The sequence below is a fragment of the Leuciscus leuciscus genome (genome assembly GCF_965113295.1).
Source record: "Leuciscus leuciscus genome assembly, chromosome: 22".
Lineage (NCBI taxonomy): Eukaryota > Metazoa > Chordata > Actinopteri > Cypriniformes > Leuciscidae > Leuciscus > Leuciscus leuciscus.
Genome location: NC_138746.1, coordinates 8,598,871 through 8,614,811, shown reverse-complemented (window position 1 = coordinate 8,614,811; position 15,941 = coordinate 8,598,871). Strand labels below are relative to the sequence as shown.

Sequence of the window (15,941 nt, the reverse complement as noted above, 5' to 3'; positions counted from 1 at the left end):
TACAGAGATGCTGCATTTTCTGCTGTTCTAAAGCATTATACATAATTTACAATGATGTTTGCCACTTTATTATAAGTTTATCTTCAAATAACAAGAATGACAGTTTTTTGTCCTACCTCTACATTTCTGTAACCATTTAATAAGAATCATTTTCATGAACAGATACAGAATATAATTTAATGGTATAGTAATTGTACTGAACAATGAGTGGTCAGTGTGTTGTCAGTCAGTATAGTTGACTGGTCGGATCTACAGATCATCAGGATGGCGTTACAACATGACCTCCCTCCACAGTGACAGTGCTTCTCAAGTAAATATAGAAGACTAATAATAGCATCATATACACACATACAGCAAAACAGCTGCTCAGTGACCAAGCAAAGCCTCAGTACATACAAACCAAGATCTTCAAATCAAAGCCAGACTGACTTCAAAGGACATATAAAGGTAAGGACGTAAATTCAAACTTCTTCATATCACAACCGACCTTGTGTACACATGTTTCTTTGTTTTAAACAGAATGGGAGACTTTCAGAACTTTGAACAAGACTTCTATCAGTCTGGATATTATATGGACAGTCAGCAGGAAGAGGTATATGGCTATGATCCAGCCTATGTTAATCCAGAATACCATGATGTGTAAGTGTAACGTCGCTAACGACATGCATGTGTTTGAAATACCATTTATTAAATGAGCTACTTGTTTCTGTGTGCAATTTAACTGTTAGTTGTGCAGTTGTGATTCATTGTTTACCATCGGATTATCAGTGATAATTCCGCACACTTAGCAGAAGAATTGACAGCATCTTATACTGGACAAGTGTATCAACCTGTAGCGCCACCCGAGCAAACGGACTGCATAGACTCATCTGAGGAAGAACCGCCACTCTTAGAAGGTAATAAAACATTGTTTATAATAAAATATCTTTAAGCTGAAGTGTGTAACTTCTGCACTACCAAATGGAAAAGAAAAAATATATATTTAATTTTATGCATTAATCAACCTTAACAGAAAATACACTTTTCAAAATGAAAATATATGTGTATTTTTTCTCAGAGTTGGGCATTAACTTTGACCATATCTGGCAGAAGACTCTGACAGTGTTAAATCCACTGAAGCCCGCTGATGGCAGTATTATGAATGAGACAGACCTCACTGGGCCTATTCTCTTCTGCCTTGCCCTGGGAGCCACACTATTGATGGTACAAACTACACCTTGAACCTTTTACGAAACCATAACTAGAGGTACACTGTGATTTATATTGCACAGAGGAAATGAAAACATGTCATGTCCAGAGCACACACCTGTGTATTTGTGTGAACTCTCTCCGCAGGCAGGCAAAGCGCACTTTGGATATGTGTATGGCATCAGTGCTCTGGGATGTGTTGGGATGTACACGCTGTTGAACCTGATGAGCATTTACAGCATATCCTGTGGATGTGTGGCGAGTGTACTGGGATACTGTCTCCTGCCAATGGTTTCGCTCTCTGCATTTGCTGTTGTTTATTCACTTCAGTGAGTATCCATAACTCTATAGAAGCATTTTCCATTCCATTTCTTTGATTGTTTTATAGCCACAAAAAAAAAAAAAAAAGTCTATTTACATTTGCCATACACTTTTAAAAATAAAGGTTCTTTATTGGTGAACATATGAAGAATCTTTAACGTCCATGGAACCTTTCCATTGCCCAAAAAGGAATAATTATATTATTAAAATATCTAGTTCAGTCATGAAACTGCTGATTATTCCTTTACATGCAATCTGCAAGATATCTTACCATGGCACAAGCTGATTGGCCATTGCTGATTCTGCAGCCAATGAGATTGCTTGCTCAGCATTTAAATAGTTTACAGTTACAGAAGCGTGTCTGTGTATCTAATAGCAGTAGCAGATCAAGTCTGTCAAGACCAAATACATTAACTGAAAAGATATTTGGGGAACCCAAAACAGTTCTATGGCATTCAATACGAAAACCCCCATTTGAAACCTTTATTTTTAAGAGGGTATAATTTCATGTACATTGCATTTGAATAACAAAAGGCTTTTATTTTAATGCAGAGGGCTCTTGGGAACGCTGTTGGCCATGTTTGTGGTTGGCTGGTGCAGTCTATCGGCGTCTAAGATCTTCAGTTCCACTCTTAACATGAGTGGGCAGCAGCTGCTGGTGGCGTATCCCTGTGCTCTTCTGTACGGGGTCTTCGCTCTCCTTACTGTCTTCTGATGATAACTCCGTTAAAATGTGAACTATAGGAAATGATCACTCTAAGATCAGATGAAAATCCAGTGCACATAATGCACATTGCTGTCAAAATGGCAACAAATTTATATTTACTGTAAATCAGGATTATCAGATGAATTAAAACAAAACTATTATAGAACTTCATGAACTAGGTTAGCAGAATAATGTTTTGATATTGGAATGCACACATAATCAGATATTATGAACTCAGCCACACGAATTTAATGCTGAGCTTGATCCCAGAGAGTGAGAGAAAGTGAATTTCTATTACTCTCTGGGTTCAAGCTGAATAATGCAATGGCTGAGCTAAACCATTTTCAAGCCTTATACTATCTTATTCATACAAGATCTTGACCAAAAATGTATGCACCTCTTGATGAAAATAAATATTGATGTTTTTTCCATAAATTTTTGGTCAATATCTTGTATTGACAATGCAAGAGTCCAGCACTTTGTAAGGTCTCCTCCAGCACATACTAAAGACTTTCAATGAATTTAAGGTCCTCCCAATCATACTTTCAAAAGTTGGGCCTGATGAATCTTGACATTTTCATCCTGGAATATGTCCATGATGTGTCTTTCTACATGGTTGTTTAAGAAATTAAAAGTTACACACTCCATCATTTAGGGTTAAAAGAACTGTTGCCAAACATGCTAGAAACATAATAATCACAGAAATAATGATCGAAGACTCTTAAGCATTTACCTATTTAAATCCAAACAGTGACTTTTTTTCTGGGTCGGGCAGTGTATATAATGTTTATTCTTGTTCATTATGGAATATATTTATGTATGTGGAGGAAGCAGCTTTTTTTGTTTGACTTAATTTATAAAGTTCAGGTTATTAAGTTAATTGCTTATGCATAATTATTCAAAAAATTTACATTCAAGTATTAACAAAAATAAAAAGGTTGATGTGACTTTTTTGTTTTTATTGCATTAAAACATAACAGAGATATGTATAAAAAACATCTTATTTTCTAAAAAAAAAATCACAATAATTTCAATCACAAACAATGAAAGGTAAAAATTAAGAAAATGCACCCCAAACATAGGCAAAAAGAACATTCCAAGCAACCAGTTGACTTTACATATCCCTTTGGTTCCTTTATTCAAAAATGCTTTTGCAAAAAGTTAATATAAAATATATTTACAGAACTACAATATACACAAATATTGAAAATCACATAAAAGCAAAAACGTTGGCCGCTGTTCATCACTTTCACTCGCTTAAGCCTGCTGCACATCCACCCAGGGTGACGCCCTATTTTGTGACCCAGCATCCTCTGCTGCAAGCAACCTCATGGTCTTTTAGGCCGGTTCAAAATAAGCGAGTCCTTTGAGAGACACATATTTATTAGATATTATAGATCAATGGTGTTACAGTCCTCAATAATATAACAACTGCCAACTAGTAACTTAGTAAGAGTCTTAATTATAGGAGGACATATGGAGGACATATGGAGGACAAATAATACAAATTAATTTTATTTTTTAAGAGTAAATAATGTAGGCCTACGGGTTAATTATAGTAACAGTACATTGAAAACACTGCCAAAACTACCTAACTGAATTTATTTATTTTAAAAATCTTAAAATTTCTTTAAAGTTCTAAAGATAAATTTTGTACAAAAACATAAATTGCAACACAAAAAAACTTCTTCTGAAAATTAAACTTTATAAAAATAATAAATAAATAAATAATTAAAAAAATATTATTAATAATAAAAAATAATAATAATGAAAAGAAGCCTGGACTGGGTAGTGAAGGCAGAAGCCAACAAATATCCCACATACAAGTGAACTGTAGTTTAAAAGCACAGGGTTCATAGTTTGTATATTTGCTATTAAGTTAAAATGTTTAAATATAATAAGAAATAATGAGGCATGTCCAAACTTTTAACTGGTTGTAACACTTGAAAACACTGGTAATGAAATATAATAATTCTTATAATAGGCCTAATAAACAATCCACTGCTAATTGGGAATAATTAAGCAGGAATTCTTTAATTTTCATCCAAATGTGGCAATAAGACATTTGGGTACATTGCATGAAATCAACCCGAAATCAAAAGGTAAAATTATATATTGCATAAATGCATAAATCTGTGCGTTTAGTGTTAGTGTTCAATTGTAATAACACATCGCAGAAGAGTCCTAATAGCCTACATGCTTTATTTTTATTTCTTATTTTCTTTTTTCTTTTTTTGTGATTTTGGTGTGATATATAACCTGGACGTTCTTGAAATGTTATTCTGTAAACATAGCCTCTTTCTTACAGCAATTAGTCAATCATTAATTCTAAATGTCTTAAGGGTGATATAGGGTTCCTCTTTTTCCAGCAATAGACACTCACCCTTCCGTTTACAGCTGTTTTAAACGTCAATAAATGCATTAAGTAGCCTAATTCTATTGCTCTAAATAAAACTTACCCCGTACATTTTGGACAGGTTGTTAAACAACACCTGTCCCGCGCTCACTTTGTCTCTCACACCCCGAATAGTTCCGTTCTTGCTGAAGATTTTCACGCGTTTTCCGGTGAAAAGCTTCTTCTTGGTTGCACTAGCGTACATGAGTAGCTCGTCGGGTTCGCTGCCGCTGTCGCCCGGTTCTGGTCCTGGTCCCGGTCCCGGTCCCGCCAGGCCGCTCAGATGGCTGTTTGCCTCCGTGATGACGGGCGAGCTCGCGCGCTCTGGCTCTGGCTCTGAGCTCACAGTGGTGTCCGTGTCCGCGGAGTCTTCGAGCGCGTGCTCTCTGAACACCTCCTGCAGCACGCGACCACTGTGCGCGGACGCCACGCGGAACCTCACTCTCCTCTCTGCTCGGTCCTCCTCAGCAGCCCTGGATGTGCGTCGATCCATTCTGCCTTAAAAAATCTACATTATACAAATTTTGTTTGCCTGAAATTAGAGTGTGCTACTGGTGCATTGCCATGACATTAAAGGTCTACCCTGATCTTCAGATAAAGGGTTCGTGGCACGAGGGTGTTAATTCGACACCACATTCTTTAATATTTAATAAACGTTATCCATGGAAACTGTGGAAGCCGACTTGTGTTCTCTAATGAATAAAATATATCTCACGTGTGGGTCAAAGAACATAGTTTGTATAACTAATAACAAAAGCACCTGTAGTGTGAAATGTTTTTTTTCCCCACTTTTGGGAAAATTGTTAGGCTAGAGGCCTCTTGAAATTAATATAGCTACTTCAGTAATAAGCAGATCCATCTTGAACTATAATACTTTCCATATTGACATGAAAATAGAAATATCCTGTTTTAAAAAATAAATGTTAAAAAACCTGTGCCATTTGAAGTGGCCCTAAAAAGTATTCTATAGGCACTTAAAAATATTTTTATTTCACTGCATTATACAAAATATTAAACGTGTCCTAAATGTTAGAAACAAATTTCATAATGTGAAATGTTTTTGATAAAAGTATATTCTTGTATTTCCTTAAAATAAATCTATACAATGCAAACACATTTATAGACTACTTTTTGGGGCACACACACGCTTACATATATACATTTGCAATACACTGTCAAACACTTAGATAATGCTTTATATATATTGCTTTACTGTATATACAGTAGCCTATATATGGGTCACCGACATGCATATTTTCGAAACCAAGTGCATTATTTCCTTTTAAAATAATTTTATAAATTCATGACACATCACTTTATTCTATAAAACCTATTTAGTTTCATTTAATTTTAATAATGCATATTATTTTATGGTTTGTTATCTTAAACGCCCAAAATGTCAGTTGGTGCAACTGTCCGAACAAATGAACAGACTAAGAAAACTATTTTAAATGTTGTCTTATAATAAATAAATAAATACTATGGCATTTTGAAACCTTTGATATAAACAGATTTGATAAATATCAGTAGTTTCAAGTCTGTTGAGATAATTGAAAAACTTTTGTCCAGTGATTTGTATATTCTCAGGGTTGCACAGCTGCAAATATTTTTTATCATATCTTTTATAATGAATTGATAAGGTAATAACAGTAAACATGACAATGCATCATCAAGAGCCCAACTGATCCTTGTGGCACTGTGAAAAGGTTTGTAGATCTCTCTCAAATACAGGTAAAAACTGCTAATTTTAAGTATGGGAAGGTTGGTACACTTTCCATGTCATGTGGTTCAACTACAGTATATACAACTATTTGGTTACTAGGCCTACCTGACAAAAAAAAAACAGTCAAACAATGAATTTAAATATTAATAGTAGAAATGTTACCAACTGAAACTTGTTGAAACACATTGTTCATGACTCAAAAATATGCATTACATCAGTTTTGAAAAGATTAAAAAAAAAAAAAAACTTTTTTTAAGCTTTATTTGTCAGTGGCCACCGTCATACCCTTTTATTCCAGAGGTTGTTACACCGTGATGGCGCTAGATGGCGATGTGACTCCAGGGGCCAGTGCGCTGCTCTTTTAATTATTCCATAGAGTGAGACAATCCGGAAAAACAACATTGAGAAATTTGACAGCGTGGAAACTGATCGAACCACCAATTAATCAACGCTTGCTCAAACGAAAGGAATTGCATTGGAATCGCATGAACAGGAGGACACTGCGTCTGGTGAACCAGTAGTACACATATTAATGCAATCTGGTGTGTTAAAGGCATTCATTCATGAAATCGGATTAGACAAAATCAAATGTTTCTGTTTTCAGTGCTCAAATTACTAGTCAATGCAGCGAGTAGCATCGTGAATATAGACTAAATACTACAGCACTCCCAAAATCTCTTCAATTAAAATAATTTTAAAAGTCTTTATGTGTGTCATCTTTTGTGGTGTTACATTTAAATAACCCAAACCTCTTATATATGTTCTCATTTTCCATTTATTATTTGTCTGAAATCTCTTCATTTGTTTTAATCAATAGGTTAAGATGTCATTATGGTTGGCACTGCTGCCTATGGCCTCACTGGGGCGAGGTGTGGACTGCCCGCAGTTTTGCTTTGCCTGGCAGCTCTCCTTTGTGCCAATCTGCTGCTGTATTTCTACCTAGATGCTCTGTATCAGGACACTAACCCTCTCTCAACACACACGCAGTGCCCGCTTCGCCACTTTAAAGTGGGCACAATGACCGCCTGTGTTCCTTGGCTACGGTGCCCAGAAATTCGCACTGAGGTTCGCCGTGTGAAGCTCATCGGACAAGGGGCTGTAAAGAAGGTGAGAAGTTGCAACTAACTATTGTTTTGATCAATTAATCTGTTGATTACTTTCTTGATTAATTGAAAAAGATATATAGATTTAGTTAAAATATGAATCGCCCCACGTTTGAATCCTTATTTAAAAATGTGCAATTTGAAGTCAATAAAAACTATTATAGGGAATGCTATTCGGTTGTTAAGTCGTGACGTAACCACTCTCCGATAATACTCTTTCCGGGTCCAAAGTCCAGGTCCTCTCTACCTACCTACCGCTTTCGCTAGTGTTTTGGTTATTATTGAGTGTTTTTACAATGCCGCAGTGCTGTGTCCCGTGTCCCGAGCTAACTCACTTCAACCTCGTAAATCTTCTTTTTCATTGATGCCTGGACTCTACCCTTAATTATGCCACCTGAGTGATGAGCTACACGAACCACTCTGTTGGTGTTAAAGGAATTTAAACCCTTTTTGACCGCCAAGGGTGCCTCACTAAGAAGGACGTGATCGTAAATAAATGTACAGGTTCCACCATTGTTATTTCTGGACGAGAGGAGCGCTTGGACCCGGAAAAGGCTAAACGTCACGCGTGACGTCAGACTTAACAATCGGATACAATTAAACATTATGTGCAAAATAGGGTTCAAATTTAAACTAATTGCTAACCATTTGAAAGTAAAAGTTTACTGGTACGAGGTAGGAGAAGCACACATTTACTCATAGCAATTAATAATAGATCAATAATTGCCTACTCTACCTTTAACCAAAATCCCATTCAAAAAACACATTGACTTCAGGACGATGCAATTGGAAGTTCTAAAATGCTAACTTGCTCCTTTCTAACTTACATAAATACATCATCCTAACAGCTCTCTATAGAAATGCGTTGTTCTATAAAGTGATGTGACTGCGGATTTAACTGCGCACAGTGTGAATTGCTAGTTGTCGATTTTCATTATCGATTAGTTGTTGCAGCCCTAGTTGAGTTATTTTTCTTAATACATCCTTAGAGACTTAAGGCCTATTTATACTTCTGCGTCGAACTGCCGCCGTAGCTACGTCGTAGGCTGTGTGTAGCGCGCGTACCCTTCGGCGTACCCTGACGTGCACCTCTCCAAAAATGTAACAACGCGTCAATTCTACGCGGACTCAAGCGCTGTGATTGGTCTGCCAGAACCCCTCCCTCAGGGTTTCACATCCCTAGGTGCGCGTCAACGCGGACAACGACGCAGAACTATAAATGAAAACCAACACGTTGCCTACGGCGTATAGGCTCCGGCGTAGGTCCGACGCAGAAGTATAATGAGGCCTTTACACTAATGCATAATTGTGTTTTCTAGGTTTATCTGTCGGAGTGGCGAGGGCAGAAGGTGGCGCTCTCTGTTTTGTCATCAGAGCAGTATACAGATGATTTCCTCCACGGACTGTCAATGCTACGTGCCTTGCAGAGCACTCGCGTCGTGACGCTTGTTGGGGCGTGTGAGGAGGATGGTGTGTTTGTTACGGAGTACCACCCTCTTGGATCAGCGCTAATGCTCGATGCCATCCTTGCGCAAGACCGATATCACTGGCGAAACACTTGGCATACTCGACTACAGCTGGCAATAGACTATGTTGCCTTCCTGGCATACCTGCACAGCAGTCCAGTGGGCATCCGAGTCATGTGTGACTCCAACGACCTGCACAAAACTCTCAGCCAGTTTCTTCTCGCATCAGATATGCGTCTTTTGGCCAACGACCTGGATGCGTTGCCTGAGGTAGAGAGGGGAAGCCAAGGGGTGAAATGCGGTCACCATGAGCTCAACGGGGACTTTGTTGCCCCTGAGCAATTGTGGCCTTATGGCGAGGATGTTCAATTCTCAGATGAAGCCATGCCTGGTTACGACGAAAAGACGGACATCTGGAAGATTCCAGAAGTGACACGTTTCCTTTTGGGAAATGTCCTGGGAAGTGATGTCATTCATTTCCACTTGTTTCAGATCTACACAGAATGCAAGAGGAAGGAGCCTCACATGCGGCCCACGGCACTCGAGGTCCTCAGTGTGTATCGCTCAGTCTACGACAGCATGATAGAGAGTCAATCGCAGAGAGTTAGAGACATGTTGTAGAGTTTGGTCATTAAAGGGAGTGTTAACTCAAAAGTTCTTTCATTATTTACTCAAAACCTGAATGACTTTGTTTCTTCTGTGGTATGTCAAAGAAGATATTTTGAGAAATTATCTATATAGTGGAAGTCAATGGTCACCAAAACGGTTTGGTTACCAACATTCTTCTAAATATTTTATTTTGTGTTCCACAGAAGAAAGACAGTCATACAGGTTTAGAACAAAATTAAGGTGATTTAAATTATGACTTTTTGGGTGATTTTAATCCCTTTGACTTTAAGAAACTAAAGATACCAATGCAGTAACAATGAGTTTTGTCATACTAGTATTATCTGGCACTGAAAGAATATGCAGCAAATGTATGACAACAATATCCAGCAGAGGATGAGATGCAGCATCTCAGGGTTTCAGATTTTAATTCAGCTCCTTCTTATGCTGACTAATACGTTTTGCATAACTATACCTCATAAAAGTTCTCTTCAGTTAAGTGAATAGAACTTACCTTACTGATGCAGTGATTGAAGTGATCTTATTTGAATTTTAACAAGATTATGATTATCATTCTAAACACAGAACCTGCTTTGTGGATATTTTTTGTTCTCAGAATTTGGAAGCCTTTAATAAATAATTTTCTCAAAAACACACTGGGATTGTTTTGTCAGTAGTTGTCAGACGAAGCATTTATGAATCTTTTGTTTCGAATCAGTGGTTAGGAGCTTGTTTTAAACTCACCAAGTCACTTGATTTCAGAATATACATCATACTGTTTTAAAACGTTTCAAAATATAATTATTTGTAGGTTAAATTTAAAACATTGTACTTTCATGAAAACATTTGCAATTGATTTGTAAAGTGTTATACATGTTTGGGATGAGCTGTCGTTGCATTTACGCCGTTTTGACCAGCAGGTGCAGCTAGCCTGGGGTGTTTCGAGTAAATCGAGCTTCGTTTCGTTCTTCACTTGCTTAGTTGTCAGCAGTCATGTGAATGAATCAACCATAAATGACTAGATTTTCTGGAAATGGATTTTGTAGCGCTGCTTGATGGCATTTCGCCTTGTCTTGTTATCCTACTAGAAAATAAAAAGTAAGTGTGTGAGTGAATATTCACTCAGTGAATATAGTAAATTGATAGTCACCGAAAGCACTTCTGATATAAAAGTTAAAAAAAATATTTTCTTAGCACATATGAACATTTAAAGTTAACACAATCCCAAAGTTAAAAGCTTTTTCATTTCTATATCGGAAAACGTGCGGTGTGCACTTTTTTTGTCTAAAAAAATTATTAAAAATAGAAATAATTAAACATGTATTTAATTTATGCAGGGAAGGAACCGGAAATACGTAGTCTGTTGTATCCGCACACATCCGCATGACTCTAGTGGTTGTATTAATGGATGTTTAAGCAGTATCTGCACACATTGCAAGACAAACTGGCTCGCATATCCAGTGCCTGTCCCCCCACTGCAGGAGGGTGAGTTTGGAAGAGTCTCAAAACGGAGCCGCCAGAATCATTCGTGCAACAATGAGCTCGGAGCAGCCGAGCGACAATGAGGAATCCGAAGAGCCGCGCGCTGATGTGCTGCGTGAGGAGGATGAGGAGGACAGCGATGAAGACAGGGGCTCCACGAGACCATCATCACCCCAAGCGGGCCGTGAGAGTGCCGAAAAGCAGGGCAGCTCGAGGCTCGAGTTGGCCGCAGACGGCGGGACGGGTTCGGGATGCAGGGGCTCGAGCGACTCTCTGTTCTCGTGGATTTGCAACAGGACAATCCGCAGGGGGCCGTTCGTAGACCCCGCGCGGGATCATTTCCGTACAATGACACGGCTTTATAAGTCCATGAGCCCGGCTACGGATTCTGTGAACCTTACTACACAAACTCACGGGGCTGTCTTTAACTTGGAGTATTCCCCGGACGGGTAAGCGCAGAGTCTGTGTTGCCCTTGTCATGAGTCCCGTACTCAGTCCAGTTATGAGTGTCTCTTCAATTATGTGCACTTGTTATGACTAAACATTAAAAAGATGCCTTCATTGTTAAATCAGTCGATTGTTATCATATGTGCTGGAATACATGGCCTTGAGCAATTTTAGTGTTTTATTTTTATTTTTGGTATTGTGAGGTAACATTTTACATTTTCAAGTTAACTTACTTGATACCATTAAGTAACAGTCAAGTTATTTTTAATGTATTAAAATAAAAAGAAATTTAGTTTTTTAACTAAATGCTCAAATGCTGATTGATTTAGTTACGACTAACATAAGGCCTGGTTTCACAGACAGAGCTTAGATTAAGCCAGGATCAGGACTTAGTTCAGTTAGGACATTTAGTAGCTTTTATAAACATGCTTTAGAAAAAAACATTGCTGGTGTGAATCTTGAGACAAAACAATGGCACTGATATATTTTAAGATATGTCCGTGCAAGTTGCTTTCAGCTCAAATATGTATTTATAATTTTAGACTTCTATATTTATTTTCGTGGGAAAATTAAAATGTCTGGCTAGAAAAGGGTGCAAGGGAAAAGTTGATAGAGAAACTGTGTGAAAAGAAAGAAATAATAAAAATGAAAAATTAAATATATTGAAAAATAAAAAAGAATTAGATAAAAAAATAGATATTAGTCTAGATATTAGACAATTAAAAATGTTCAGTGTATAGAATGTTGTCTGTTTAAAAATTAATGCAATGCAATGCAGATCACTATCGCTATCTATTCTATATATTATTGAATTTATCATTTTTACAAGCAAAACGTTTTTTTGGTACATGTGGTACAGAAAAGTTCCGCTAATTGACAAACACCCTAATGTTGTTTTTTTTCTAGGTCCGTTTTGACGGTTGCTTGTGAGCAGACAGAAGTGCTTTTGTTTGACCCTGTTTCTTCCAGACATATTAAAACACTGGTGGAGGCTCATGAGGACTGTGTAAATAACATCAGGTAGCCTACATGTTCACACATCATATAACCGATTGCAGTGTGTGGGAACCTCAGTTATGTGAGCGAAAGCCCTTTTTAATAACTGCAGTTTATAATGTTAGAACTAATTCAAAACCATTTGCATGCAGAACACTAGGATTTGCATAATGCAAAATATTGTTTTTCCATCTCTTACACACACACACACACACACACACATTTGTGTGTGTGTGTATATATATATTTATATATATATATGTATGCATGTATACACACCATACTGTCTAGTACCATCATAAAGTTCATAAGGATGACTGCCATGTTGTCTGTGTGCAAAATTGTTTGGTTGATGTTGTGTACTATTCAGGTTTCTTGACAACCGGCTGTTTGCGACCTGCTCTGATGACACCACCATTGCATTGTGGGATTTGCGGAAACTCAACTCGAAGGTGTGCACGTTGCATGGCCATGCCAGCTGGGTCAAGAACATTGAGTATGATACACACACCCGCCTGCTTGTGACGTCAGGGTTTGACGGAAATGTCATCACCTGGGATACCAACCGGTACGTGTACTCATATGTGGTTAGAGGTGTTTCCTGTGTGTTCACACTTGACAGATTTGTTTAAATAAAACGGACTCTGGTGCGACTGCTCTGTTAGTGCGGTTCATTTCAATAAGTGTGAACGCTGCCATCCGAAACCCTGGTACACACCTAACAAGCAGTTAGGTGGTCTCGTCGGTCTACTTCAAAACAAACTCTGTTGCGGTTTGAACGCATTATGGACAGAAGACATCTAAAAGAAAAACAGGACGTGATGTCACAAGATGCGACCCTATAAGAACAGAATGCTTAGCGATACCTGGTTCTTCTTGTTAAAAGAGCTATGTTGCCCATTGCAGTTCGGTACAGGCGTCAAAACTATTGTCTTTGCTGCAGATTTTCATTTGACACTGTTTTTAATCCTTTGCACATTTTACAAGCTCTTTGTGAGTTTTCAGCTGACAAAAATACCATGATATGAACGCACATACAAGTAGCACATTTAGCCTAGCACACAACACTGTTTTGGCTGTTTGGTAAGTTCCGTAGTAAAATATGTCATAAAAGCTGTCCAAATCAGGTTGCTACCTTACCCTTATTTTGTACCTATACCTTATTTTGTTTTGTGTCTTTAGATTCAGAGTTAAAAATGGCAGTGTGAACGCTAAGTGAACCAGGACTAAATGTATCATTTTCTGTTTTGGTCTGGACCGAACTACAAGTGTGAACACGCACCCTAAGATTGTGTGTGTTTCTTAGCCATCTTAATTAGGATTGCATTTATAAGTATGTGGGTCATTGTACTTTGTGTGCATTTAGGTTCACAGAAGATGGCTGTCCACACAAGAAGTTTTTCCACACACGCTATCTAATGCGGATGCGTCTGACTCCAGACTGCAGTAAGATGTTGATCTCCACATCCTCTGGTTACCTGCTCATCTTACATGACCTTGACCTCACCCAGAGCCTTGAGGTCGGGAGCTACCGCATCCTACGGGCCCGTAGGGCTCCACTCAGCACAGGTACATACATAAAGCATAAACAAATAAGGTATATGTGAGTTGGGAATGAAGAATCCAGAGATCTGAAATCAGGAGATAGGGAGGCGACGTGGAAATGGATTAGTATTCAAAGGTTCGTATTTGCTACAGGCAGGGTTGGGCAAAATTCAGAATTGTAAGAATGGTCTTCCTTTCAGTTCATGAGTTGGAATTTAAACAGAATTTTAATTTATATTTACTGTACTGCGATTTAGAGATATTCAGCCCAAAGTCATTTAAACAAGGGATTTCATTAATCCAACACCATTAATACTAATAGTTTCTTAGCTGTTTTATTTAAGGTTTCCATGTTGTAGAATTCTTTGTTGTTTTGCTCCATTAAGATAAACTTAAAGGTATAGCGGAGGATGTTTTACTTCCTGGTGGGTAACCTATACTATTGGTCCTCCTAATTGTCAATCATTCTGGTGAATCAATCAAACTTTTCAAAAAGTGGAGAGGGCGGGTCTTATCGAAAATTTGGAAAGATCCTCCACAATACCTTTATTCATCTTAAGGATCATTTTGGAAATGCTTTTCCGCCGGTCCATAAAACTAAAGTGAATTTCTTAAATATAATGAAATGTATGTAAATGTCAAATATTAATTATCAATAACATAACAAACCCATAACAATAACACACAATACCATTCAAAAGTTTGAGGTTGGTAAGATAAAAAAAAAAAAGAAGTTTTTGAAAGAAGTCTCTTATGCTCACCAAAGCTGCATTTATTAGAAGAAGAAAAAGTAAAAACAGACGTATTATTACAATTTGAAAGAACTGTTTTCTATTTGAATATATTTTAAAATTGAATTTATTCCTGTGATCGAAGCTAAATTTTCAGCATAATTTCTCCAGTCTTAAGTGTCACATGATCCTTCAGAAATCATTCTAATATGCTGATTTGGTGCTCAAGAAACATTTCTTATTATTATCAGTGTTGAAAGTTGTGCTGATAAATATTTTGTTGAAATGCTTTTTTTCTTTAATGAATAGAAAGTTCAAAAGCATTTACTTGAAATAGAAATAGCATAGATGTCTCTGTCACTTCTGATCAATTTATTGCATCCATACTGAATAAAAGTATTCATTTCTTTTCTTTTTTTAAATCTGATCCCAACATTTTTAACGGGTGTGTATGATAACATGTTCATGGGTCATTAAAAAAATATTAAGTAATATTAGTTTTAATATTAGGTATTATTGAAAACTGCAGTTGTATACATTTTATATTAATTAAAGAATTTTGGATTACATTTTAATTTATTCTTTTTTAATTCTAAAATCTTCCTTAAATTTAAATGATTTTGTTTGCTACCTCAGGAACTGAACTGGAATTTAAAGACATAATAATTCAGATCTGAATGGTGCAAAAACCTATCCACCTTATTTTGCAATGCGGAAAAATACTTCCTTTTAATGTGTTAGACGTTTCGCTAGCCGGTAGGTAAGAAGCCATGTTATGGGAGCACGCACAAAACACTATTAAACACTGTGATGGTTAATATTGATCACATGTGGGAATGCAATGTGCGCCATTTCACCAGATTTGTAACGTAAATAATCTATAAACCTATGCCAACACAGGGGAATACATCAATGTGTTTATATATATGCAAACTGTTCATTCATCGTGACGTGCTTGTTTTGATGTTCACATGTTATTGTTCAAGAAATGACAGTGGCTGTAACATTTCTATCGTAAAGAAGTGGCCAAATATTAAATGGATGCTCTTCCGTGGGTCTGCCATTAACGAAGTGGAAAGAGCAAACGTACGAAAATTTTGGCGGTTTCTCACAAATGTGTCATACACACACGAGAAATACATAAACTAATGCTGCATTTAGAACCTTAATGTAATTTAACATGCACCGTTTCACATGTAATGCATCGTGTCACACATTAAGCATGTGTGTGC

The 15,941-nt window shown here is 37.3% G+C and overlaps 4 protein-coding genes across 6 annotated transcripts in view; 3 read left to right on the top strand and 1 right to left on the bottom strand.

Annotated features, from left to right (window-relative positions):
- The first annotated feature begins 312 nt into the window (after window positions 1–312).
- LOC309486374 (protein YIPF7) lies at window positions 313–3,118 on the top strand. The gene is made up of 6 exons (XM_082153657.1): window positions 313–447; window positions 520–639; window positions 769–896; window positions 1,058–1,203; window positions 1,336–1,517; window positions 2,062–3,118. The coding sequence occupies exons 2-6, from the start codon at window positions 521–523 to the stop codon at window positions 2,222–2,224; spliced, it is 738 nt and encodes a 245-aa protein (XP_082009783.1). The 5' UTR covers window positions 313–447; window position 520; the 3' UTR covers window positions 2,225–3,118.
- A 60-nt stretch (window positions 3,119–3,178) lies between these two features.
- Window positions 3,179–5,287, bottom strand: grxcr1b (glutaredoxin and cysteine rich domain containing 1 b). Of its 2 annotated transcripts, none has more exons than XM_082153663.1 (2): window positions 4,682–5,287; window positions 3,179–3,579 (listed from the first exon to the last, which is right to left on the bottom strand). In XM_082153663.1, exons 1-2 carry the CDS (start codon window positions 5,101–5,103, stop codon window positions 3,564–3,566), a joined length of 438 nt encoding a protein of 145 aa, XP_082009789.1. In that variant the 5' UTR covers window positions 5,104–5,287; the 3' UTR covers window positions 3,179–3,563. The 2 variants fall into 2 exon arrangements, with proteins under 2 accessions (XP_082009789.1, XP_082009788.1); XM_082153662.1 differs by having other exon boundaries at window positions 4,675–5,281.
- Window positions 5,288–6,699: 1,412 nt separating this feature from the next.
- pomk (protein O-mannose kinase) lies at window positions 6,700–10,164 on the top strand. Its single transcript, XM_082153654.1, has 3 exons — window positions 6,700–6,875; window positions 7,151–7,440; window positions 8,756–10,164. The coding sequence occupies exons 2-3, from the start codon at window positions 7,165–7,167 to the stop codon at window positions 9,521–9,523; spliced, it is 1,044 nt and encodes a 347-aa protein (XP_082009780.1). The 5' UTR covers window positions 6,700–6,875; window positions 7,151–7,164; the 3' UTR covers window positions 9,524–10,164.
- A 682-nt stretch (window positions 10,165–10,846) lies between these two features.
- Window positions 10,847–15,941, top strand: part of wdr32 (WD repeat domain 32) — an 8,295-nt gene continuing 3,200 nt past the window's right edge. The window contains exons 1-4 of one of the 2 annotated variants that reach the window (XM_082153645.1): window positions 10,847–11,439; window positions 12,344–12,457; window positions 12,804–13,001; window positions 13,800–14,002. In XM_082153645.1, coding sequence (XP_082009771.1) covers window positions 11,045–11,439; window positions 12,344–12,457; window positions 12,804–13,001; window positions 13,800–14,002 — 910 coding nt within the window. In that variant the 5' untranslated portion in view covers window positions 10,847–11,044. The remainder of the gene's footprint in view (window positions 11,440–12,343; window positions 12,458–12,803; window positions 13,002–13,799; window positions 14,003–15,941) is intronic. The other variant, XM_082153644.1, reaches the window with a different exon arrangement.

What these genes read in the sequence shown, in the direction of transcription:
- LOC309486374 (XM_082153657.1), top strand. Translation starts at nt 521, where the DNA reads ATGGGAGACTTTCAGAACTTTGAACAAGACTTCTATCAGTCTGGATAT. An exon ending in AATCCAGAATACCATGATGT is followed by an intron (nt 640 to 768) that starts GTAAGTGTAACG and finishes TCGGATTATCAG; the next exon opens with TGATAATTCCGCACACTTAG. An exon ending in TGGGAGCCACACTATTGATG is followed by an intron (nt 1,204 to 1,335) that starts GTACAAACTACA and finishes CTCTCTCCGCAG; the next exon opens with GCAGGCAAAGCGCACTTTGG.
- grxcr1b (XM_082153662.1), bottom strand. Translation starts at nt 5,103, where the DNA reads ATGGATCGACGCACATCCAGGGCTGCTGAGGAGGACCGAGCAGAGAGG. An exon ending in ACCTGTCCAAAATGTACGGG is followed by an intron (nt 3,580 to 4,674) that starts GTAAGTTTTATT and finishes TGTCTCTCAAAG; the next exon opens with GACTCGCTTATTTTGAACCG.
- pomk (XM_082153654.1), top strand. Translation starts at nt 7,165, where the DNA reads ATGGTTGGCACTGCTGCCTATGGCCTCACTGGGGCGAGGTGTGGACTG. An exon ending in GACAAGGGGCTGTAAAGAAG is followed by an intron (nt 7,441 to 8,755) that starts GTGAGAAGTTGC and finishes TGTGTTTTCTAG; the next exon opens with GTTTATCTGTCGGAGTGGCG.